The 26,429-nt window shown below is 36.1% G+C and overlaps 1 protein-coding gene across 2 annotated transcripts in view; it reads left to right on the top strand.

Moving 5' to 3' along the window:
• The window catches only part of SMAP1 (small ArfGAP 1), a 131,322-nt gene that overhangs the window by 17,973 nt on the left and 86,920 nt on the right, over nucleotides 1-26,429 (top strand). For both annotated transcript variants that reach the window (XM_019749321.2, XM_019749322.2), the window contains exon 2: nucleotides 25,300-25,433. In XM_019749321.2, coding sequence (XP_019604880.2) covers nucleotides 25,300-25,433 — 134 coding nt within the window. The remainder of the gene's footprint in view (nucleotides 1-25,299; nucleotides 25,434-26,429) is intronic.

Below are 26,429 nucleotides of genomic sequence, written 5' to 3' on the forward strand. Positions count from 1 at the left end.
CTGTCACTGGAACTGTTGTCTAAGAAAACACTAACCTAAATGAGCTGTGATGCAGGCATTCGGAAGCTACAGCTGCCTTACCTGTACGAGCGGTACTGCGTACTGCAGTGTGGGGTCTCCTCAGCATCTGTGTCAAAACTGCTTCACACAAGAAGCTGGAGAACAGACATTCTATGGTCTTGTCTTCCAGCAGAAAACAGCCCCAAAGGGCAGGAAGATAGTCTCCATCTCACTTTCGCTTTCAAATGTTGCATGAGTGCATCCTATTGATGGAAACTATTAATAGTTCTCATTCAGAACTCTAATTACAAAAGAATTGGACAAATAGAGCTTTTTAGCTTTCTATTCTCTGAATACAGGAAGACACAGAAATAAGGTGGACTAAAGGTTGTGTGAGCAATCAGCAATATCTGCCATGGTTTCTGTCTTAGCTACTTGCATCAGAATGAGTAGAACATCTACAGCTTAACCTGGAAAGAACTTACAGAAAACCCTCAGGCAGCCTTTTTTTTTTTTTTTTTTTTTCTGTCTGTCTTTGGTTCTCTGTATCTCTGGGTCTGTAAGGGTTGAATGACTCTTCTTGGCTGCTTTATTTTCTGAATACTTTCCTTCTTCATTTGTTTACCTGTTTACTTCGGTAGCTCCTAAGTCTATATGATCTGCTATTTGGCTTCCTTTAGGTGGTTGTCTCTTTCTTTGGGTCATATTCCATATTCCTGGGTGAGATGACCTGGCCCATCTGCTCACTCTGGTCATTTTGGCTTGAAGGCAGCAGAGCTGCAGGAACAGCAAGTAGGGCTTTCTTTTCCATGCCTAAGTTCAGGCCAGTTCTCTAAGAAGGAAGTGTGTGGTATAGTTAATATACAATGCAAGATTTAGAGGAAAGTTGGATTCAAAACACAGATGAAGTCGTTAGCTTTGGACAGAAGAAAAAGATTGGGAAGCATGTGGGTCAGTTTATGAAGAAGGAGAGTGAGAGGGGTCTGAAGTGTGAGGGGACAGTTAGGAGATGAAGTCATTTGCTAAGAATGAGTAGGACATTGTAGAAGATTTAAGGTGATTCCCTGCACAGAATACTTCCACTAGTAAGAATTTTTCAGTAATTTAAAAGTATTTTAAACTAATCTGTCTCATCATTGATGGGCATTTGCTGTCTAATTTTTATGGTTACAAACAGTTCTGTCAAAGCTTTGTGTGTACAGGTATTTCCTCAGAATAAAATCTAATGTAAAAGGTGTAAGAGTATGGCAGATTAAAGCCTGTTTGATTTGTATTGCAAGGAATGTTGGAGCCAGTTTTCCTTCCCACTAGCGTATAAAGACTGGCTAACCCACAGCACCCACCCTGTCACTGGGTAATCATGGTTTTGAAAAGTTTCCATAATATGGTAGGTGAAAGTGGTATCACACTACATTTTGCAGTTTCTTGATACTCTTAAAATTAAACACTTTTAATATGCTTATTCGTCATTTCTATTCTTTTATTATTTGCCCCTTCCTTTTGTGGGAAAAGGTTGGCTATCTTTTTCACATTTTTCTCTTGACCAGTGATTGGGCCAGAACACAAAATTCCAGGCAACATTGATTCCTCTGAGTATGGCGGGGGCCACACCGTTCACCCCTAGAGTCTGTAATTCCATGAATAGGTGACAGTTGGGTACTTTGGACAGATTTTCAGTCACTGGCCTACATTTTTTTGTAACTATGAAATTATAGAAAGTTTAGAAATAAAAGACCTGTCATGCATGGTACGTGGTCTAATCTATTAGAGAGATGAAACAGAACGAGAGGTTAAGTGACTTGCTCAAAGCTTTGTCACAGTGAGAGAACATGGGAGTGAACCCAAGTTTCCTGGAAACCTTGTCTATTGCTTTATGAGTCCACAAATGAATGTTACCCTTGACCTTTATAAAAGGTAACTCTCAGCTTTTTTAAAAAGTTATTTTATTGGGGAACAGTGTGTTTCTTCAGGGGCCCATCAGCTCCAACTAGTTGTCTTTCAATCTAGTTGTGGAGGGCGCAGCTCAGCTCTAAGTCCAGTTGTCGTTTTCGATGTTTGGTTGCAGGGGGCGCAGCCCACAATCCCATGGAGGGAATTGAACCAGCAATGTTGTTGAGAGGTCGCGCTCTAACCAACTGAGCCATCTGGCTGCCCCTCTGGAAGTTCAGCAGCAGCTCGTTGTCTTCAATCTAGTTGTGGATGGCGTAGCTTACTGGCCCATGTGGGAATCGAACTTGTTGTTCAGAGCTCATGCTCTAACCAGCAGAACCATCCGGCCGCCCTGTCAGCTTTTTAATTTTTTTCGTCTCTTTACATTCAGCCATTGCACACAATGAGAAATGAGGTAAATTCTGGGATTTTAGGCTTAACCAAACCTCTATGTAAAGGCAGAATATTAAGAAAAAAATAAGTAATCAGAGTGAGGAGTGATTACATATTAAATATTTACTTAACCAGTTTATTTAAACACAGATTTGGCAATAATGTAAACATGTTCTAAAACTTGGAGTGCTGTTGATTGGTATGAACTGGAAGCAAATTTTATGTCATGAAATCTAAATAGTGTCAAGAATAGTTTAAAAGAGAGGTATTTGTAAATATTGAATAACTGGGCTTGAGAGAAAATTTGGATAGACAAAGCACTAGAATATTAGTGAAATAGTAAACAAAATAAAGAGAAGCTATAAAACGTCTGCTCAAACTTTTGAACTTTTAAGCTGAATTTTTGAATGATGCTAAATTATCTGAACAAAGTAAGAAATAGATTTGACAAGGCTTTAAACTTTAGGACAGACAGGTGAAACAAAGATTACTGATTTTTAAAATTGATTTCATTTTCTCCTTTTATCTCATACCATTCTGATGACCAGTGAATCCTTAAATGGTTATCATATTTTAACTTCTTTGCCAAAATAAATCAACATTTGAAAAATGGCAGGTGAATTCTGTATTTGTAGATTTCACTAGTTCCCTAAAGAACTCGCTACGTTTTTCAGTGTCCTTATGGCACTTTGAATTTATTTACATATTTATGTCCTTTTCCCAAGTTTAAGGGAGAAATATAACAAAAATTAATATAGTTATATATAATAACTTTTCTGTTCCAGTATTCTTCACCCCGATTGACTGTGGGTTGGCAGATGCATTACTCTGCTGGTATCTTTGGGAGGCACGCTGGCTCAGTAGCTAAAAGCCTGAGCTTTGAAGGCTGACTGCTCTAGGTTATAATAAAATCTCAGTTTCCCCATTACTGCCTCTGTGATTTCTCTCTTCTCTTTCCCTCCTTCCTCCTTTTCCCTCCTCTCACTCCTTCTTCCTTGTGGTGGGAGTGTGGTATTTAAACTTGCTAAGCCTCAGTGTCATTACATGTAAAATGGCCATACCTGTGTCACAGGGTCATGTGGGTTAACTGAGCTTGTGAAGTAATGTCTGGCACAAAGTAGAGATTTGATAATTATGTCAGGGTTTTCTTCAGGAGTACTTCATGAAAGGCTCAGGAAAAGTAGGTACTTATCTCTCTGTATAGATAGATACAGATATATATATATATATATATATGAGGTCGGACAATTAAGTTCGTGAACTCATCCTAGAAAAAGTGCTACATACCTCACTGCTGAATATCACTAGGGTCACCTTCAAAACACTCCCCTGGGGAAGCTATGCACTGACACCAGTGCCTAGTCCACCCTTCAAAGCAATTTTGGAACTTTTTTTCTGGAGTGGCCATCAGAGCTGCCATCGTATTATCCTTGATGTCCTGAATGTCATCAAAATGTCTTCCTTTCAATATTTCCTTTATCTCCAGGTAAAGAAAGAAGTCACTGGGGACCTGATCAGGTGAGTAGGGAGGGTGTTCCAATACAGTTGTTTGTTTACTGGCTAAAAACTCCCTCGCAGACAGTGCCATGTGAGCTGGTGCATTGTCGTGATGCAAGAGCCATGAATTGTTGGTGAAAAGTTCAGGTCGTCTTTTTCACACAGCCTTTTCAGCACTTCCAGATAGTAAACTTGGTTCACTGTTTGTCCAGTTGGTACAAATTCATAATGAATAATCCCTCTGGTATCATAAAAAGGTTAGCAACATCATTGCAACAAATTCGCAGACTTAATTGTCAGACCTCGTATGTCGATATATCTGGTATATAAATAGTTATGTATATTTATATTTTACCCTTTATCTGCTGGTCCACTAGAGTAGACGTTAGTAAGAGGTATGCAACAGAAGCCGTGCCCTGCCCTTTGGGAGTCTTTCCGGAGACAGGCAGGCCGTAAGCACAGAGTATATTCTGTAGACCTGTGTGGAAAGAGTAGTGCAAGTATTAAGTGTTATAGAAGTTCAGAGGAAGTAAAACTCACTAAGAGCATGAGTTGAGGAAGGCATTTAACAAAGAAGTAGTTCTTGAGGACTAGTAGAATCAAACTTAAAGGAGAAGAATGGCAGAGTTATTCTAGGTAGGGAGAAGCTGGTGAACAGGTTTGTGCATATACTTCGTGCACGTGCTGTTGCACATTCCTGGAGGCAGGTGTGGGGACCAGGCAGAAGTTTAGGAGAGAGTTGGACAAGGGAGTGACTGTTGATTTGGGAGTCACCTGCATGGAACTGGTTGCCAAACCCATGCGTGGATGAGACACTTGTAGATGAGACGATCTATGACCAAGATTGTAGGGGGTCAGCAGTTGGAAGTCAAATCATTGAATGACTAAATGGGGTCCTGTAGGATTGCAAGGAAAACTAGAACAGAGGAGCCTCAGGAGAACAGGGTTGTAAGAAGGGGATATGGTCAGGAAAATTTAAATGAAGTAGGGAGGTAAAGGGGGCTAGAAAGGGCCATTTTATTTTGGACAGACATTAGAACTATTTTCTAAGCTCTTACAAAAGACTGTTGTGAAACTGACCCCAAACTACGTCTGAGCCTGTGTTCCACCTGCTGTGCAGTGAGTGGGTCAAGGTGAAACTTCCGTGTGTTGGCATCATTTCTCATGTTCTTCTCAGGCGAACCTTTGCCATTTTTTAGCACCTTTGCCACATTTCATTGCTTGTTTGGTTTTCTGCATTTCATTTTCTTTTGAAATAAATGCTTTATTTTCCCATGAAATTCTGAGGACTTATACTCTTAGGAAAATTGTTTAGAATTCATTTTGCAGCCCAAGGAATATTGTTAATATTTATATGTAAATGATCTTGAAAATAAGGCTTGTTTGACATTTTATTTGTCAGGGTTATTTTGTATTGTTTGAGGGATTATAGTTAACTCTTGAGTAAACTGATAAAAAATTGACAAAAACTGGTTTATGGGGAGAACTGTCAGTTTATTTTTGAGAAATATACGTTTATTTTTAGCATATTTTCTCTCTTTCAAGAAGTACAATTATCTTTGTGAAAATGAATAGACTAGTGTCTTTTGATTCGGTACAATTGGACTTCTTAATCAATTGAAATTGGTGTGTGGTTTTGTAACATATATCTGCCCTCTGCTGGTGAAAATGCAGTATTGCTCTTATCTCAGCTTCAGTAATTTTTTTGAATGACATAATACTCTATAATATTATAGAGTGGCCATAAAATTAATTGAGGAAAATACCTTTATTGTTTGAAAGGAATATATTCTTTTTAGGACAGTGTTGTACAATGAATTATTCTGCCCAACAGGCCATGGGTGAAAAATACTGACTACACTGATGATTTATACATTGTGTTTGTATTGTTTTTTGAATTTTTCTGTAAATTCTAGATCTGCTCTCTGTTCAGTGCGGTAGCCACTAGCCATATATGGCTATTTAACTGATGTTAAATATTCCATTCCTTTGTCCCACTAGCCATATATCGAGGTGCAGTAGCCTCGTGTGGCTAGTAGCTTCTCTGTTGGACAATGCAAATTAAAGAGTGTTTCCATATCACAGAAAGTTTAATTGCTAGCACTGTTCTAATTTTTAAATGTTAAATAACAAGGATTGTCATTTTTATGAAGTAATCATTGTTCTTAAATTGACAGTGAATTTTTTTCCAGTGTACTCTTTTCACATAAAAGCAGTTTATCAATAAAGAACCCTAATTAACTAAGTGAATCTGTTTAGTAGGATTTGTTTAAGATTCTTTGTACCATGGAATTTACTGCACCTGACATATATTTGTGTCAAATGATTACAGAACAATTTTTTCAATGTAGAACATTTGTCGTTTCTAGTGTTTTCATTCTTTGTTTTGAAAATTAAAGTTAAAATTAATGGCCTTATTTTTTCTGTTACGTTTAATTGAGGTGAAGGCTTCTTTCTCTTTTTGATGCTTGTTTGGGGTACAAGGAAAGCTATAAATCAAAGCACATGTAGAGAAAGTAAAACTTTCTGACAATGTGAATTATAGTTAATATAAACCGTATTAAAAATAGGTTAAAATATGGTTAAAAAACAGACACTTTGCCCAGCTTCTTCTAATGGTGACATCTTGCAAAATTATAGTACAATATCACAACCAGGATTTTGACATTGATAGAATCTACCAATTTTATTGTACTCGTGTGTATTTAGTTCTGTACACTTTTATCACGTATAGATTTATATATCTGCCACCACAGTCAAGATACAGTACAGCTGTATCACCACTAGACTCTCTTGTGTTGCCCCTTCATAGTTACATATACCTTCTTCCCATTCCTCCCCCCTTCCCCCAACCTCTGGCAACTACGAATCTTTTCCATTTCTAAAATTTTGTCATTTCACAAATGTTATAAATGGAATCATGTGGTACTTTTAAGATTGGCTTTATTCACTCAGTGTAATTCTTTGGAGATTCATCCAAGTTGTTGTATGTATTAATAGTTCTTTTTCTTAATAAGTAGAATTTTGTGGTATGTATGTATCATAGTTTAACCATTCATCTGTTGAAGGACCTCTGGACCATTTCTGGTAACAAATAAAGCTCTACATTTGTTTAGAGGTTTTTGTGTGAACTTAAGTTTTCATTTTTCTGGTAAGTGCCCAGTGTACAATTGCTGGGTTTTTTGGTAATTATATGTTTAGAATCATAAAACTGCTAAGCTTTTCCAAAATGGCTGTATTATTTTACGTTCCCACCAGCAATGTATGAGTGATCCAGTGTCTCCAAATCTTTGCCAGTATTTGGTGTCATCACTGTTGTGGTTTTTTTTGGCCATTCTGTTAGGTGTGTAGTGATAGTGACACTGGTTTTGATGTGCATTTCGCTAATGGCTAATGGTGTTTAACGTCTTTTCATGTGCTTATCAGCTATCTGTAATATCCTCTTCAGTGAAATATCTTTTAGCCTTTCATTTTCTAGTTGGATCTTTTTTTTCACTGCTGAGTTTTTTGTTTTTTTTTTTTTTTTAGTCTTAAGAGCAGTTTCAGATTCACAGCAAAATTGAGTAAAATGTACAGAAATGAGAGAAATATGCCCCCTCTTGCACATGTATAGCCTCTGCCATTGTCAGCATACTATTGAGTTTTGACAGTGCTTTATATATTCTAGACATTAGTCCTTTGTCAGATACATGCAAATATTTACTCCTACTCTGTAGCTTGTCTTATTTTTTTTCCCCCAAGAAATATTTTCTACACATTTTTGGTTGTAACAAAGGTAAATACTCACTTTCTTCCTACTCACCCCCACTGACTTTTTAATTTTTATTATTTTTTCAGTTACAGTTAACATTCAGTATTATTTTATATTAGTTCCAGATGTACAGCATAGTGGTTAGACATTTATGTAATGTAGCTTGCCTTTATGTCCTCTTCACCTCGTCTTTTACAGAGCAAAGTTTTTCATTTTGATGAGGCCCGGTTCTCTTCTTTTATGGATTATGTTTTTGGCAAGTCTAAGTACTCTTTCCTAAAACCAAATACTGAAGATTTACTCCCATGTTATTTCCTAAAAGTTTTATATTTATGACCATGATCCATTTTGAGTTGCTTTTTGTTACATGCAAGTTATGGATCAAAGTTTTATTTTTATTTATTTTTTTTGCATATGGATAGTCAATTATTCCAGTACCATTTCCTGAAAAGATTATCTTTTCTCTCCTGAGTTGCCTTTGCATCTTGTCAAAAATCAATTGACCATGTATATCTGGGAGTATTTCTGGATTTCATTATGCTCCATTGATTTGTTTGCCTACCTTCATACCAATATCACAATGTTTTTATTACTGGAGCTTTATAAGTCTTGAAGCCAGATAGGATAAGCCCTCTAATTTTGTTATTGTTTTTCAAAGTTGTTTTGGCTATTCTAGATCCCCTGTGTTTCCGTATGAATTTTAGAATCAGTTGGTCAATTTTTGCAAAGTAATCTGGGATTTTAATTGGAGTTGCTTTGAATCTGTGTATCCATTTGGGAGAGAATTGACGTCTTTTGCAATATAGAGTCTTCCAATCCATGAACAAAGTATATCTCTCTCCATTTATTTAGATCTTATTTCATTTCTCTCAGCAGTATTTTGTGGTTTTCAGTGTACAGGTGTTGTTTGTCAGATTTATCTCTAAGTAGTTCTTATTTTTTATGTATTATTTTTAAAAGTTCATTTTATTTGTTTGTTTATTTATTTATTTATTTATATCGGGGAATATCGGGGGACAGTGTGTTTCTCCAGGGCCCATCAGCACCAAGTCCAGTTGCCATTTTCAATCTTCAGTTGCAAGGGGCGTAGCCCACCATCCTATGTGGGAATTGAACCGCAACCTTGTTGTTGAGAGCTTCCACTCTAAATAACTGAGCCATCCAGCCACCCCTCCGAAAGCTCAGTGGCAGCTCGTTGTCTTTAATCTAGTTGTGGAGGGCTCAGCTCACTGGCCCATGTGGGAATTGAACCGACAACCCTGTTGTTCAGAGCTTGCGCTCTAACCAACTGAGCCATCTGGCCACCCCAAAGTAGTTTTTATTTTTAAATGTTATTGTAAACAGCATTTTTAAAATTTCAATTTCTGAATGTTTGTTGTTGGTATATAGAAATACAGTAGGTTTTGCATATTTATCTTGTCTTGCCACCTTGCTAACCTCACATATTTGGTTTAGTAGCTTTTTTCTAGATTGTGTCATATGTCCTACATAGATGATTGTCATCCTCAAAGACATGTTTTACTTTCTTTCTTGTTTGGATGTCTTTCATTTCCTTTTTCTTACCTTATTTCACTAGCTACAACCTTCAGTAAAATAGAAGTGGTGAGAATGGACTTGCTTATATCCTTCATGATATTGAAGGGGAAAGCATTCAAACTTTCACGATTAAGTATGATTTTATCATAGATGCTTTTTATCAACTTGAGGAAGTTTCCTCTCTATTTTTAGTTTGCTGAGATTTTTTTTTTAAATCAGAAATGGATGTTGGATTTTAGCTAATGATTTTAAAACATATATTGAGATCATATAGTTTTCTTTTTTAGTTCTTTAATATAGTGAATTACATTGATTTTTACATATTAAACTAACCTTGCATTCTTGTAACAAACCACACTTGGTCATGATGTAGTATCTTTTTCATATGTTCCTGGACTGGATTTGCTAAAATTTTATTAAGAATTTTTTAAAATACTCATAAAGGGTGTTGCTCTGTCGGTTTTGTTTCTTGTGATGTTGTTGTCTGGTTTTGGTATCAGGGTTATGTTGTTATGTTGTTCTTATAGAGTGAATGCAGAAATATTGCAAACCCCAGTTTCCTGAAGAGTTTGTGTAGAATTTGTATCATTCCTTAATTATTCAGTAGATTTCCCTAGTCAAATCATCTGGGCTTGGAGGTTTTTTTTCTGGAAGGTTTTTTAACTATAGATTCAATTTCTGTAATAGACATTGGACTACTCAAGTTATCTTTTCATTCTGGAAAGATCTCATTTATGTCTTTCAAGGAATTGGTGAAGTTATTAGCATAAAGTTGTTCATAACATTCCTTTATTATCTTTCTAATAACTGGTGAATCTATAGAATCACTTCTGTCAATCCCGATATTGACCATTTGTGTTTTTGCTCTTTCCTAATCAGGTGGACATATTTTACTATCAGTGCTTCTAAGATGTTGCTTCACTTCTACTTTAAATTGTTTCTGATGAGAAAGAAATCTGTCATCATTATACATAATGTGTGCTTGTCCCACCCTCCCCCCAGATGATTTTAAGATTTTTCTCTTCATCCCTAGTTTTAAGCAATTATATTATGGTATACCTTTGGGTGATTTTCTTCATATTTCTTGTGTTTGAGGTTCTTTGAGGTTCTTAGTCCTGTAGTTTTATAGTTTTCAAAAATTTGGAAATATTTCTGTATTATTTCTTTAAATACTTTTTTCTGTCACGTCCAAATTCATGGATTCCAATTATAAGTTAATTAGGCTGCTGAAATTGTTCATTGTTGTGTAGTTCACTGATGTGCTTTCTTGGGGGAAGGGGCATTTGTGTTTCATTTTGAGTAGTTTCTGTTGCTTTGTCTTCAAATTCTTAATCTTTATTTTTCTGTATTGTCTAATCTGTTAATTCTATCCAGTGTATTTTTTTTAATCTCAGGCATTATAGTTTGCATCTCTGTTTGATTTGTGAAATACACACACACACACACACACACACACACACACACAGAGAGCCTCCCTCCCCCCCATTTTATGTCTCTACTTGTTCAATCTTTCCTATAGCTTCTTGGACATATGGCAGTCACAGGTAATAATGGTTTTAATGTCCTTGCCTACTTTTCCTATCATTATGTAATTTTTGCTTAGTTTCAATTGATTGGCTTTTCTCTTTATAGATCTTATTTTCCTTATTGGTGAATTTTGCTTATTGGTTCTGGATTTTTTTGTATTTCTATAAATATTCTTGAGCTTTTTTTTTTTTTTTTTTTCCCGCTCTCTGATGCAGTTATTTGGAAATGGTCTACTTTTCTAGATCTTGCTATTAAGGGTTTTTTTTTTTTTTTTAAGTAAAACTAGAGCAGTGTATATTCTAGAGTTAATTCCCCCACTAGTGAGGCAGAAATTCTTCTGAATATCACAGCTGATGCTCTACGAATGATGAGGTGTTTAGTCTGGCTGATGGGCACTGACAGTATTCCTGACTGTTTAGAGCAGGGGTGTCTAAACTGCGGCCCGCGTTCCAACTGCGGCTCACAATCCATTGTTAATTGTCCTGCAGCAAATTCCAAAAATATATTTAGTTTACTTAAATAAACCAGGTGTGGCAATGCGTACTTTACCTTGAGTGAGTGGCCCGGCTGTTTGTATATTTTACCGCATATGGCCCTTGATAAAAAGCATTGAAAAAAGTTTGGACACCCCTGGTTTAGAGCTTTAAAATTGTTCTCTCCAGTTGTTTGGGGTAGTTCTGTCTCTGCCTTCTGTGATTTCCTTACATGTGTGCATTAATCAGTACTCTGTTGAATACTCAAGAATGACCTTTTGTAGATATAAGGAGTTCTCTCTTTGTGCATTTGTCTCCTCTCATACTCTGCCTGATGAAACCTAGCCACCTGTGTCTCTTTGGACTCCCAGCTCCATCCCCTGTAGTTAGGGAGACCGGGGGGCGCTCCTTGGTTTATCTTCCCTGTGCGATGGCCTGAAAGCTCCCCAGGCGGTAAGCTGAGTTCATTGTAAGCCTCTCACTTAGTTTACTTTACGTCTCTTCATTTCCAATTTCTTCAGCAGTGTCTTCTTACATATTTTATTTGGTTTTTAAGTTTTTTTAGTCAGTAGGGCAAATTCAGTGTCTGTATCCTCATATTGGTTAAAAACAGAACTCAGTATAGTATTTTAGTAGGAAAAAAGGCCTGAAAAGAAAATTACTTTTAAACCTTTTGTTTGTTTTTACCTAATGTGGCGACAGAGTCCCAGAGAGCAGTTTCCAGGTTCCCGGTGTCACGTGGAAAGGTGCTGGCTAGGTTATTAGGTGGCCGTCAGCTGTAATCAGATGGCCATCCGCTGTGGCACTATCAGCTGTAACCAGTTAGCCATTAGCCACTAATATAACTGCCGTGGCTACGCTAGGGTGTTGGTTGGTTCGTTGGTTGGCAGAGAAGCCGATGGCGGATCTGGTGGATCCTACTTCCTGTATCTCGCCCGGCTGCCAGCGAGACTGGGGTGCAGGAAAATGCCTCGTTGGGGTACTGGCAGATGTTTGCTTTTGTGTCTCGACCAGCCACATCGAGACCATAGTGGTATGACTCCCCTATCTATGGCTCCGTGGGTGTTCCTTATTGGCCTCAACATATCCTGCATTCTTGTGCGGGGAGCAGGAGCTGAGACCCTGCATTACACTCAAATAAACTTTTTCTAGGCTTTTTGAAGAGAATAGTGTTAACCTAAAAAAATAAAAAGCCACATTGAGAGTCAAGAAGCATTTATTTGAGATCAAAGATTAGCGATTTGAGAAGCATTGATTCAGACAGAAACCCAAATAGTGTCCTGATTCTGAGGTGAAGGCAAGTGGTATTTGTGAGTAATTCCATGAATAGAAGGAAGGGGTTTCCATTGGTTCTAATAAGCCAAGGAAGGAATTTCTACTGGTGCAAATAAGCTGTTATTCTTTAGCTTACTTACACATATTGGCGCTAGTTCTAAAGAGTGTTCTTAATTTTCAATTCTCATAGTCAGGATATCTGCTTTCCTGTTAGCTTCACAAACAGTTGTTTGGAATACAGTGTTGCTTTGGCCCAGTCCAAAGGTTATTTTGCCCAGTTCAAATATTTGAAAGACTTGAAGAATGAGATGTGCAAGGCAATTCATCTGGGATGGCGGCTTCAACTCCATTTTGAAATAGATTTTTTGAAGGCGGAATCAACTTACAGAGGAAATCTCTTATGATGGGCTCTTCATATATAAATTTGATGTTACTTTGCTGACCGTTATCATAGTTTTTCACGTCAAATGAAAACATTTGATTATACTCTGCAGCATATTAAATATTTCATGTTTCAAAGACCTCATATTTTATACTGTTTAAAATATCTGTTTATTTATAATATAATTATAGGTTGCTATTCTCAAACTGGTACAGAAATTGGCTCAATCTTTGCATTTTTTTCCCCCTTCAAAACGTGCAAACAAGCATATCAAGGCTTTTTTTTTAAAGCAACAGTTGTAATATATAGACATTTACTATTTAAATTAGTTTTTCCACTTCAAGGTGAAAGTTGGTATTAACTGAGCCAGCACCTAAAGGTGAAGAAAAAAGCAAGTTACTGTTTGTTAATGTGTAGTTAACAAGTGAAAACTCAGAATAAATTGAGTATTTACTGATTAGATGCTCTTTCTTAATCTGTGACTTCATTCGTTTCACTGGCCTTTTCAAAACTTCACTGACTCCTTATTGCTAATAGTATAAAACCAAATTTGGGAGTCAAGATTCTCTGCAATGTCTTCAGCCTCTTTCAGGTTTGCTAACACCTTTGTTTTCTGTTACGCAGCTGTCGTTGCCAGGGCTACTGTGTGCTTCCACCTCTCCCCATGTCCCTGGTGTTTATCCCACTGCAGTGACCCCAGAGCCTGTGCTCGCTAAGGTGTTCTCTCTGTCGGGAACCCTTGTCCCAGATACCTGACTAACTGGCTCCTTGCTTTAGGGGTCTGCTCAAATGCCCATTATCAGTGGTATGTTTCCTGACCATTGTATTTAAAATAGCACAGCATCTTGTTTTCTAAGCACTTCCTAGTCTCCTTACCCACTTAATTTTATTTTCTACATCACCTTTATCATAATCTGACATCTTATGCGTTTTATAACTTGTTTGTCTCTCTGTCTTGCTCCACAGGAATATATAGTTCAAGAGGGCTGGGACTTCAATATGTTTTATTTCCCTACTGGATCCCCAGCATCTAGAAAGTTCTTGGCACATAGTTTTGATGATAGTGAATGGAACGAATGAATAAATAATCCATCTTCTAAGTCTTTTCTGCTCATCCAAGTCTCATCCATCTTGCCAGGCCCACTTCAAAGTTACACTGCATTCCTGAAGCTGCCTTTGAATGAAGCTGCTTCTGGTTACTTCAAAGTAGCCCATCACGATCCTTTCCTCCTTTGAACTCGTGACATTTTCATGTGAGTAGGAGAGAGAATTTCCTAATAGATAAAATTACACATGATTGGAGTAGGCTACAAGATGGGAGCATTCTATTACTTAAGATGTTTAAGAATGTTTAAGGAGTGACAGAGGGGCCTGGTCAGTAAAGGGGATGAGAGCTGACATTCATAGTCCTCCTTTATCCTCAGGGACACATTCCAGGACCCCCGGTGGATGCCTGAAACCGCAGGTAGTACCAAACCCTATATATACACACTATGTTTTTTCCTATACATACATGCCCTATGATAAAGGTTAATTATAAATTAGGCACAGTAAGAGATTAATAATAACTAATGGTAAAAGAACAATTATAACAATATAAAAATATACAATAAATGTTATGTGAATGTGATCTCTCTCAGAATATCTTACTGTAATCATCCCTTATTTGCAGTAAGTGGCTTGGTGTTTCAGAGGGATCCCTTGCTGACCTCTTCCTGTAGGCTCAGTGCTTTCTGGAGCAGCACTGCCACCACCAGGGACACGTTTTGTGTTCATGTCTTCCATACACCAATTTCATGCCTTTTCCATTTTGACTAAGTACTTATCACACACTGTGACTGTAAATTATGCAGCTTGAGATTCAGCAGCAAAACTAGCCTGAATTTCTTTTTATTTCTTCACAATTTCATGGATAGAAGATTCATCTTTTCCATAGATCTTAGCAATGTCAGCATACAATTTTTCTTTTCTTTTCCTTAAGGTGAGAACTTTCACCTTTTCACTTAAAGGAAGCACTTTAAGGCTTCTTTTTGACATACCTGAATTGCCAGCGTCACTGCTCTGTGCATTGTGGCCATTATAAAGTAGACTAGGGTTACTTGAACACAAGCACTGTGATACCACAGCAATCTGATAACTGAGACAGCTACTCAGTGACTAACAGGTGGGGAACATGTACAGCTTGGATGTGATAGACAAAGGGATGATTTATGTTCCTGGCAGGACAGAGCTAAACAGTGAGAGATTTCATCACCCTACTCAGAATGGCATGCAATTTAAAACTTAGAAATTGTTTATTTAATATTTAAAAATATTAAATTTCCCATTTAATACATTTGGACCACAGTTGACCACCAGTACCGACCATGGATAAGAGGAGACTAACGTATATGGTTCTCTTTCTGCTAGGTGCTTGTATATTTCATCTCCTTTAATTTCAGGGAACCCTGAAAGGTGTAGATGAACTCACCCTATTTTATAGTTATGGAAACTGACATTTAAGAAAGGTCTTATAATTTGTCATTAGTTCCTTAGTCATGTGTATCTGATTGGTGATTCAAACCCAGGTCTTTGTAGAAGAGCTTAACGTTATGCTGCCTTCCGTGAGTAACTACTTTATGAACTCAAGGTCCATAATGATTGTGTGAAGTTTGGCAGTTTGGCATTTTCACCAAGGAATGAAGGCCTGAATGGGGCAAAATGTTGATACTTGGTTAGGAAGAGAAAAAAATATTTGGATAATGGTATAATTAGAAACACCAAAAGGGAAACAGGCACCAAATTTTATCTTTCTGTTTGGATCTTGGCCTGGTCAAGATTTTGACAACAAAATTGGTGGGTCTTATTTTGATTTCTTTAAGAATCACTTATTACTGGGATTTATTGCTTGGGTTTCTGTTTTTATGTGATTCGAGGAGGGATCTTACTTAAAAATTAAAACAAAAAATTATAACTATTAAGCCAATCTCCAGGAAATGATAGCTACCATGTTCACTTAGGATATATATTAATGAAAAATTAATACTTATCAAGAGCTTACAATGTATCAGTTACCATGACTTCCTGCCTGACGTTTCTGTGTATCTGCCAGATCCTGAGATAATCTTACTACTGTCTTCTCAGCTTCAACTAACAGTTCGACTCCTGGCTGCCATTCTTTCTTGTAAAGGAAGGAAAAAGCAATAAAAGGAATTATGATATTTCATGTCTACAATTAAAGAAATACATACAGATTTCTTTTAAAAAAGTTGTTGAGATATAATTTATGTACTATAAAATTCAATTATTTTAAATTCATTTATTATAAATTCAGTGATTTTAGTAGATATATTAACAGAGTTTTACAGCTATTACCATAATCAAATTTTAGAACATTTCCTTTGTTACAAAAAGATCCGTCATGCTTATTTGCAGTAATTCCCCTTACCCCACCACGTAGTACAAACTCTTTTGCAAGATTGTAGTTCAGTTTACAAGCTGGAAAACATGTTTTCATGGGTTGTTGCTTGCTTCTCTTGGTGACTCACAAGCATACCTAACCCGTAACATAGCTGATCATGAGCAATGAAAGTCTACTCACTCTTGGGTAAAGAATAAAGGGCCTTCTTGGTAGTGAGAAAGAAGGGGTGTCTTCCTTGTTTCATGCTTGATCCTGGACAATACTTTTATATAGGTAGTTTTTCATTCAGATCCTTTACTGCTTTGGAGTGTGGCCCTTTCCCTAGGCATCCACCACTGTGATGCTGCCCTTATGAATTACCCTTACATCCCAGTTCAGTTTGCCCTCTGTTCTGTGTTTCCCCTTGATCAAAGTTCTCTGTCCTTCACAATTTCCTTCTGCAACAAATAAAACCAAATCAAATCTAGTTCTTATTGCCTCTAATCTTATGTTTTACGAGGAAAGAAATAAAGTGAATTTACAATAATTTGGGAAGAATTGATAATTCTGGAGAGTTGAAAAGATTATTTGCATCTTTAAATCTCTATTATTAGTCTCCAAGCTTAAGTGACTTGGCATTTCAAAAAGTTGACAGAATACAGTAAACCCACTCGACCAGTAAAAGGGAATGTTGTTTGGAAGGATGGAATTATCAAAGTAGGAGATGCAAAGCATCCAGAGTTGCATTTTGGAAATCTACCCATGGCATAGTTAGCTCTCTTTCCCACTTTCTAGAATTTTTCCTTATGTGTGGACCTTGTTTCTCATTCCCGAAAATGATGCAATGATTTACCTACCTCACGTGTTTATTAGGATTAAATGAGACAGTGTGTCTGGAAGTATGAATAATACCCTGCATATTATATAAGATGGTGGTTTCCTCTAAAAATACCCTCCTAGCAGTTTTTGGCAGCAGTAACTTAGGCAGCTCAAGGTCTTGGCTATCCTTGTAAGCTAGAGACTGCCTGCATTTTTATACCAGACATTGTGTTGAGTACAGAGCATACAGAGTTCAGTCAAATGAAGTCCCTATTGTCAACGAGATAACTTACTCAGAAAAGATAGCAAAAGATAGCTAAAGCAATTAACTGTACATCATTGTGAAAAGGGTTATTTAAAAAGTGTTGGGGGAATTAGAGAAGGTTTTATAACAGAACTAAGTCTTAAAAGGAAATTACTGTTAGCAGTTATTGTTATGTTTCTGTTCATTGTTGTGTTTTATTTTCTATTTATAAAAACAAATTCAAAGTAGGTTTTCTGTTTGCTAGCCTATCATGATAGAAACTTAAGAGAAGTTTCTTCTCAGAAGAGCATACAATTTCATTTTATTTCTCAAAAGGTACAAAAGCTACAAGACAAGTATATTGAGCTCTCAGTAAAATTCCTGTTCATTTTAAAGATATATAGTCTTTTTTACATTATTTATAAATATGTTATTATTCAGTAAACCTCATTTTCCACTTTCTGCAGTTTCTGCACCTTAAAGCTGTCTTTCATCTCTATCTGAAAGTTATTAGTCACTTGGTACTACAAATTTTAGGTGCGTATGTGTCGCAACTAAAAAAATATGAAATCAGTATTTAAATAAAAGAAACTTAGCAGTAATCAGCTGCTGCAGTGATGTATTTTTTTTTGGCTACAGCATTACAGCATAGCTGAAACTCTTCAAGGTGGGAGAGGCACTGTACATTTTACTTAGAATGTACCTTATGTTTGTACCTTGTCCAGACTTTACCTGCTCTAACTGGACTTTTCTTTCAGTAATTACTTCAAATGACACTGTCTCTACAAAGCCTGCACTAATATCCCTGGCCAATGTTCATCTTTTCCTCTTCTGTGTTCCCCCTCATTTGCATTTATACTATGACTATCATATAATATACGCCTTACTAGATAGAGTACAAGCTCCTTAAAGGCTGGACCTGTGTTTTGTCTTCTTTATTTAAAACCTTGGTGAAAATGGACACTTAATACATATTTGGTGATTTAAATTGAATCTAGAAAACTCAGGTTTAATAAAAATGTGCTTTGCTATTCTTTAACACTTCTTTTAAAATTTGGCACTGAAATAGGCGATTAAATCTCTGGTATGTTCTGTTTACTGCTACCAACATGCAATATAATTCACATTGAATTAGGTAGATTATAGGTTTAGCTGCTATAACAAAAAGACCCCGAAATACTATGGCTTAAACAGGCTAGAAGTTTATTTCTCCTTCATGTTAGTCTAGAGATGAACTGTCCAGTGTGTATAGAGTAGCTCTATCATTCTTCAATTTGGGGCTTTCATATCTGGATCTAAGGTAGCAGGTTCATTTCTTATCATCTCCCAGCTAATGGGAAAGGGGAAGAAGAGGCAAGGGGACCATAGGCCCAATTTGGTTTGTGGCAAAGCACATTTCAGATCACATTCTATTGGCCAGAACTTGGTCATGTGACCACACTTCGCTGCAGGGAAAGCTGAGAAGTATAGTCTCTATCTGGGCAGCCATGTTTCTAGCTGAAATTTAGGGGCTTTTATTAAATGGAAGAATGGCAAAATGGATATTAAAAACAATTTCTGCCTCAGGTTTTGCAGTTGTTTTTAAAACAGGTAGGTCGCTTCAGGTATCAACCTATATATTTGACTAAGTCATCAGACTTAGCTGATTTTTTATTATACTGCCTGTTGCTTTACTCTAGGCCTACTGGTGATGCAGAAGGCTGTATAGAAGCCTGTCCAGTGAAAAACTGACCATCTACTTTAGTAGACATGACTAATTACAAATGAGAAAAATAGAAGCTGTCGATTGTGGCATATCATGTGAGACAAACTGTTATGGAATTTATAGGAAAGGAAAATGAGACTGTATTAGGCCTTGAAGATGAGATAGGAGTTGTATGGTCACAAGCAGAACATTCTAGGCAAGGGAAATGATGTGCAGGAAAGTTTCAAGAAGGATAATTGAGTTGTATTCAAGGGGAAGCAATGAGTCTGTTCCTATTGGCTTCCTGAATATGTAAGTGGGACTAGGGCAAATTAAAGTTTAAGATGGATCAAGATTAGACATGATCCTGGAAACAAAATAGAGGAAAATATAAAACTGTGTTAAAGATTTGGAGTTGGAGACTGAAATGGTGAAAGTTTAATCTGGTAATGAAAATCCGAATGGGTGAATTCCCTCCGCTCTCCTGCCGAATCTCTCTGAGGTTACCTGGAACCTCTCAGCTAACACACCAGGTGTTCTGTCCTAGCTCCGTTCTTGACTTCTCTGCAATTTTTCACACTGTTCACCATCTTTTCTTTAAAACTCGGCCTTCTCTGATTTTGCGCTGCTTTTCAGTTTCATCGTCATACTTAGTAGTCTGCTTTTTTTGCTCTTCTTGTTCTTGGGGCTACAACTGTCATCTTGAAGACGGTGCTCATGTATATATCTTCAGTTTGAAGTTTAGCCCTATATTGCTAATTGCTTGCTGGAGATTTTCATCTTGATTTGTCACTGTCATTTAAAGCAAAGTTTTCTGACTCTGCAAGAACATTTATATACTTTAAATCCCAGATTTAAAGCAGAACTCACAGCCATCTTGGTCTCTACCTTCTCCCTTATTATTGTGTTTCCCAATCACTGAGTCAGTTCTTCCTGGTGATTCTCACATTCGTTCATTTCCATTCTTAACTGTTGCCACATTTATTAATCCTTTAACATGGTATGTTTGGATTGTTAGTGTTCCCTAAGTATTCACTGATGCTGTCTGTGAGTCACAGTGCTAACATTAGTGAGCCCATCTTCTCTTCTGTTACTGGAGTTTTGTTTTAGTGTGATTGTGATTGTGAGGTTACTAATATTAGTTCAGTTGACGTTAGCTTATTTGTGTTGTTTTTAGTGAGATAGTGATGTGGATAACTCAGAATAACCCAACATTTGAATTCTAAGTACTTTGATTTTTCTTCTCAGCTGATCTGATTAGTAGTATGTTAAAATAAATAATTCAGTTTAAGTCACATATTCAGTAGGAATAATGAAAGCAGACAAGGAAGTGTGCTGAATGCTTGAGTTGAAGACCTTGTCAGTAATAATCTAAATCTTGCTGTATAAAATGTGGGTGGCAGCATGAGCATCACTGGGTGCTTGTTAGGAAAGCAGAATCTCAGGTACCACCCAGAGCTACAGAATTAGAGTCTGCATTTTCATAATATCCCCGAGATGTGTGCACATTAGAGTTTGAGATATACTGTTTTAGAATTTACTGTACATTTCTTTAACTTTTCTTGGTTTGAGACCTAAGTGCTAAAATAATTGAATCCTCTATTTACCCTGTTTCCCCGAAAATAAGACCTAGCCGGACCATCAGCACTAATGCGTCTTTTGGAGCAAAAATTAATATGACACCTGGTATTATATTATATTATATTTATTAAATTATATATCATATATTATATCATATCATATCATATCATACCCGGTCTTATAGTAAAATAAGACCGGGTCTTATATTAATTTTTGCTCCAAAAGACGCATTAGAGCTGATGGTCTGGCTAGGTCTTATTTTCAGGGAAGCATGGTACGTATTTGTGTTTATCTATTTGTTTACCATAGATTTTTATGTAAACTTCAAAACAGATTATTATACGTGCTATAAATGATGGAGAGTAACCGGGGCAGGGAGCTCCAGCTAGAGTAGTCCTGGCAGCCCTCTATGAGCAGGCAGCATGTGAACGGAGGCCTACAGGACAAAGTGAGCCAGGCGTGCAAAGACCTAAGGCAAACATGGGGCAGAGGGAGCAACGAATGGAAAGGCACGAAGGCAAGAAAGGGCATGTGTAATCATAGTGCATGAGTGGGAGAGCCATCGTGAACTTGGAAGAGGTATTAGGGACCTTCGTGGGAGCCAGGATAAACCATTTAGCCTGCCATATAAACCCTTTTGTTATGTGGCCTCCTCTTATTGTCTCCTGAAAGTTTCCCCCAGTACTCATACTCTACCCTTCAGCTATACCAGTGCCCCCGACCATACCACTCCTTTTGTAACCTTTGCCAAGAATGTGTCTTGGCATATTCTGTGCCTGCTGCCTACTATTTAGCCTTCAAATTTCAGTTCAGGTTTTGCCTCTTCTGTAAGACCTGTGTGCCTTCCAGCAGACTCTGTCTCCTTAGTTGGGGGGTCCTCACTGCTGCTTATATATATCACATCATGCTAAAATTGGCTGGTCTGTGTTATATTTAAGATGTGTTCATGTAGATATGTGCAGTGTATTCACTTTTACTGCTGTATAATATTCTATCGAATGGTGAGATAATCATACTGGTGAACATTTTTATTTCCAATAATATTTAGAAACCATGCTGATATAAATACTCTGGTACATGGTTTCTTGCATACATGTATGAGTTTCTTTGTAGTGTTTTTCAGCCTTATTTGACCATGACCCAGAGAAATGTTTTACGTCATGACTTGATTTTTGTGTATATTTCTGTCTGTGAATATATACATGTATGTTACTGATTTTTTAAAAAGTTTTAACAAAATTACATTTACCCTTCATGGTGATGCACTCATATCCTTCTCTTCTAAAAATACGTGTTGAGATGGATATGTTGTGACGTGTGGTTTAAAATATTGCTGTAGGGTTTATAGGGTATGTTGTGTGAGTGTATGTATGCATAGTTGTGTCATATTATGTATATAAGTTCATAAACGTGTGTGTGTGTGTGTGTGTGAGAGAGGGAGAGAGAGAGAATGAAAATGAAGAGATTATCTGGTAGAAGGGTTTATTTATCTAGAACTTGACTAGATTTCACCAAATTGTTTTTTAAATGGTTATACCTGTTTATACTTGGCTTGGCCACCTGAGTCTGGGAACTTTGTGTCCAAGGTCTTTTAACAGCGTTTGCTTGGCACAGAGTTGGTAAGTACTCATTGAATAGTTTAGTGAATGAAAATGAGGCTTTCATGCCAATAATTGAACAACTACCATGTTGAGCAGCTATTATCAAGGCAATTTTAAGTAGATTTACAAGGTTAATTTTTTAGCATAGGTAATCCATTTGTAATTTCAGTTAGGTTTTTAAAAGTCTATTTCTGGGGGTTCCTAACTCTATTAAGATATGATAGCTATATTCCAAAGAAAAATGCACTGACAAGATTACATTACTATTTCAGTTGATCAGAGTGATTGGGGCTAGAGTTTTCCATAAGTGATGGCAAAGTTATTTGCTTTTTTTCCTTTCAGGAATCAATAAAACAGTTTTTATAGCCTTAAATGGTATAAAATCTGAACATCACCTAACATTTAATTAGATCTAGCTTTTGCTCAATAGTAATGTAGCCATTTTATTCTATTCCTGCTAGAATGAATGGCTATAGCCATTTTGTTCTACATGCTTTTATACATTGTAATCCCTTTATTATCTTTGGCTATTGTAAAAATGCACCACTGTATTGGGTGCTATGGCTTTTCACCTACACGGATAGCCACTATCACATTATGCAAATAATGCTTCCTATTAATTCATTCAATCATAGCATTTGCTACATCAGGAAAATTGTGCTATAGGGAAAAGTCTGCATTTGTATTGGCTATGGTTTCCCTGCAGATATTCTAAAGGGAGTCATTCTATTTCAAGAGCAAAAATGAAGCCTCACTTGGAGTGTGTTGAAAATCTTCTGTTTTCCCGTTGTGCTCTTGACTCACTGCCTTTTCAAGAGTTGTTTTTAAGGACAGTTAAGATGCATTTATTTTGTAGACCAATAGAGAAACTTCTCTAGAGAAAGAAAATTACTGTATTTTGATTTTCAAAATTTCTTAATATGATAATAACATATACTTAAATTATTGCTTTAAAACTTTCAAAGTATTTTTTTAAAATATTTTTCAATTACAGCTGACATTTAGTATTATTTGTATTAGTTTCAGGTGTACAGCACAGTGTTTAGATATTTATATAATTTACAAAGTGATTTCCCAAAAGTCCAGTACCCACCTGGCACAATGCATAGTTATTACAATATTATTGACCATATTCCCTATGCTGTACTTTACACCCCTGTGACTATTTTTTTGTTTGTTTCAGGTGTACAAAACAATGTAATAGATAGTTACACCCCTCACAAAGTGATAAACCCCTGTGACTGTTTTATAACTACTGATTTGTGCTTCTTAATCCCTTCACCTTTTTCACCCAACCCCCAACCTCCTCCCATCTGGCAACCATTAGTTTGTTCTATCTATGAGACTATTTCTGTTGTTTGTTCATTTATTTTGTTCTTTAGATTCCACATATGTGAGGTCATATGATATTTGTCTTTCTCTGTCTGACTTACTTCACTTAACATAATACCCTCTAGGACCATCCATGTTGTCACAAATGGCTGAGTAATATTGCATTGTATATGTGTACCACATCTTCTTTATCTTATTGTCTATTAATGGATGCTTAAGTTGCTTCCATGTCTTGGCTAGTGTAAATAACACTGCAGTGAACGTAGGGGTACGTGTGTCTTTCCAAATCAGTGTTTTGGATTTCTTTGATAAATACCCAGAAGTGAGATTGCTGGGTCATAAGGTAGCTCTATTTTTAATGTTTTGAGGAATTTCCATACTGTTTTCCATAATAGTTTTACCAATCTGCAATCCCACCAACAGTGCACGAGGGTTCCGTTTTCTCCACATCCTTGCCAACACTTGTTGTTTGTTGATTTGATGATAGCCATTCTGACAAGTGTGAGGTGATATCTCACTGTGCTTTTAATTTGTATTTTTCTGATGATTAGTGATGTTAGAGCATCTTTGCATATGTCTACTGCCCATGTATATGTCCTCTTTGGAGAAATGTCTGTTCAGGTCCTCTGCCCATTTTTTAATTGGATTGTTTGTTTTTTTTGGTGTCGTCTGAGTTCTTTATATATTTTGGATATTAACCCCTTATCAGATGTATCATTGGCAAATATCTTCTCCCATTCAGTAGGCAGTCTTTTCATTTTGTTTTTGTTTCTTTTGCTGTGCAAAAGCTTTTTGGTTTGATATGGTACCATTTGTCTATTTTTTTCTTTCGTTTTCCTTCCCTGAGGAGATATATCAGAAAAAATACTACAAACAACAGTGTCAGGGAGTTTACTGCTTGTGTAATTTATATAAATCTTTTAGATATAAGCTTTTGAATATTGACATAATTTTCAGATGTAACTTTTATTTTTCCATTTTTATTTTAATTATACAACCAATATGTGAAAATGATCATAACATTTAAAATTATCAAGAACAAACATTCAAAGGTTTGAAAATAATACAGCTAAGGCTTGTGTTCTTGTATACTTATGTGCATTTCTCTACTATGTTTTTCAGAATTTTTTGACCATGATCCAAAGAACTAACGTTTTATAGCACACCTCAGTTTATCTGTTAAATTTCTTAATCTCAGGGTTATATTTGAGATTAATTTGATATAAGACTTCTTGAGGCAGTCCTTGTTTCTTATACTTACCAACACTTAATATTAATCTATTTAAACATTTTTTTCCAGTGTGTTGAGTGCAAAATGTGGGTTGTTAGAGTTTTAAAGGGCATTTTCCCTAATTAACAGTGAGGTTGTATATGTTTTTATGTTTTTTGTCCATATATTTCTTGTTCTATGAATTACCCATTCATATTTTTTCCCCCACTTTTCCATTAGGTTGGTTGTCTATTTCTTACTAACTTATGTGTTTCATTTAAAAAAATCTCTGTTTGATTTTTGTTTGTTGGTAATCTTTTAAGCAATACCACGTTTAATAAAGGACTTTTTACTGTGGGATATTACTATTCTTGGTTCAAATGCGCGGAGTGAAAAAACTGTTCACATAAATTAGTTTTAAATTCTTAGACAGATTTTGGGGAAGGTTTTAGGAAAGCAAAACTAGTAAACTCATTAAGGTTCTTACGAGGTTGATTTATAACCTTTCAGCACAGCCAAGACACATGTCTTTTTAGCAAGCTGCTGCTTGCGCCATTTGAAAATTTCAGCATGTAAATTCTTTTAGCCTCCATTATAATTGTATAAAAATCCAGTATGATATTTATATGCTGTCATGTTATTTATTTTAGTTTTTAATATTTTCTTTTTTTCTTCTCCTTAATTAGGTCCTCGATGGGCTTCCTGGAATATTGGTGTGTTTATTTGCATCAGATGTGCTGGAATCCATAGAAATCTTGGGGTTCATATATCCAGGGTCAAGTCAGTCAACCTAGACCAATGGACACCGGAACAGATACAGGTAAACATTTTCTTATTGAGAAACTATTAAAAATATTTAAAATAAATTTATTAAGGATTAATATTGAAAAGCCGTAGTATGTTGAAATGGCATGTGCCACATATAAAATTTGAGTGTTCTTTGAATTGTCAATTTGCAATGTTTATTTCATCGTGGGTCTATAGTAAAGTCAGTTTTTAATCTATTTTTATCTAAAATGTTGATATTGAAGTATTTAAAAAATTAATTCATTTTTCTTGTGTTGATGAAATTTGCCAGTATAATTTCATAGTCTGTTTTGTTTTTCTGTCAGTAGGGGGAGCCTGGGTAAAGTAAAAATAAACCACCTCTAATCTATGAACTAATTTAAAAGATTTCTCTTCTGTGCAGAGTTGTTCTTAATTTTCAGACAAGGCGTAATAGTTGGAAGAGAGCCCACTTTGCAAATGTTCTAATGACTGATTTGGACTTATTTTGAATGGTTTAGCTTTGTTAGAGATAAATTTATAATTTTATGGGTTTGCCATTTTTCCGATATGACAGCCTTAAATTCTCAAAATCATACTTTCTGATCCTTAAGGTTGACTCCTAATGTAAAACAATTGTTTCTACTAGTTTTATTTTATAATTCACAGTGAAATTACACTATTTTTTCTTACGTTTTCACAATACTTTTAGTTAGTATGAAGGATAAGTACACAATATAGTTGAACTTCAGTGATAAACAGATGTTACAATCAGAAAAAAACAAAAAGAAGACAAAAATTCACATGGATGGGTGAGTAAGGGTAGAAAAAATAGACTAGAATTCTGGGGAGAGTGGGTCACTAAAAAAATAGAGAGAGAGATTTTGGTAAAAAAAGTAAAATTTCTATACTGAGGACATATTTATACCAAAGTAAATTCTAGATGCAGCAAAGATTTAAATATTTTTAAAAATTATACCTCAAAAATAATTACAAAAATAGAGATCTTCAGGCTATAAAGTCAATTTATTTAGTTCAGTTTTAAATAAAT

The sequence above is a fragment of the Rhinolophus sinicus genome, linkage group LG05, assembly GCF_036562045.2.
Source record: "Rhinolophus sinicus isolate RSC01 linkage group LG05, ASM3656204v1, whole genome shotgun sequence".
Classification (NCBI taxonomy): Eukaryota; Metazoa; Chordata; class Mammalia; order Chiroptera; family Rhinolophidae; genus Rhinolophus; species Rhinolophus sinicus.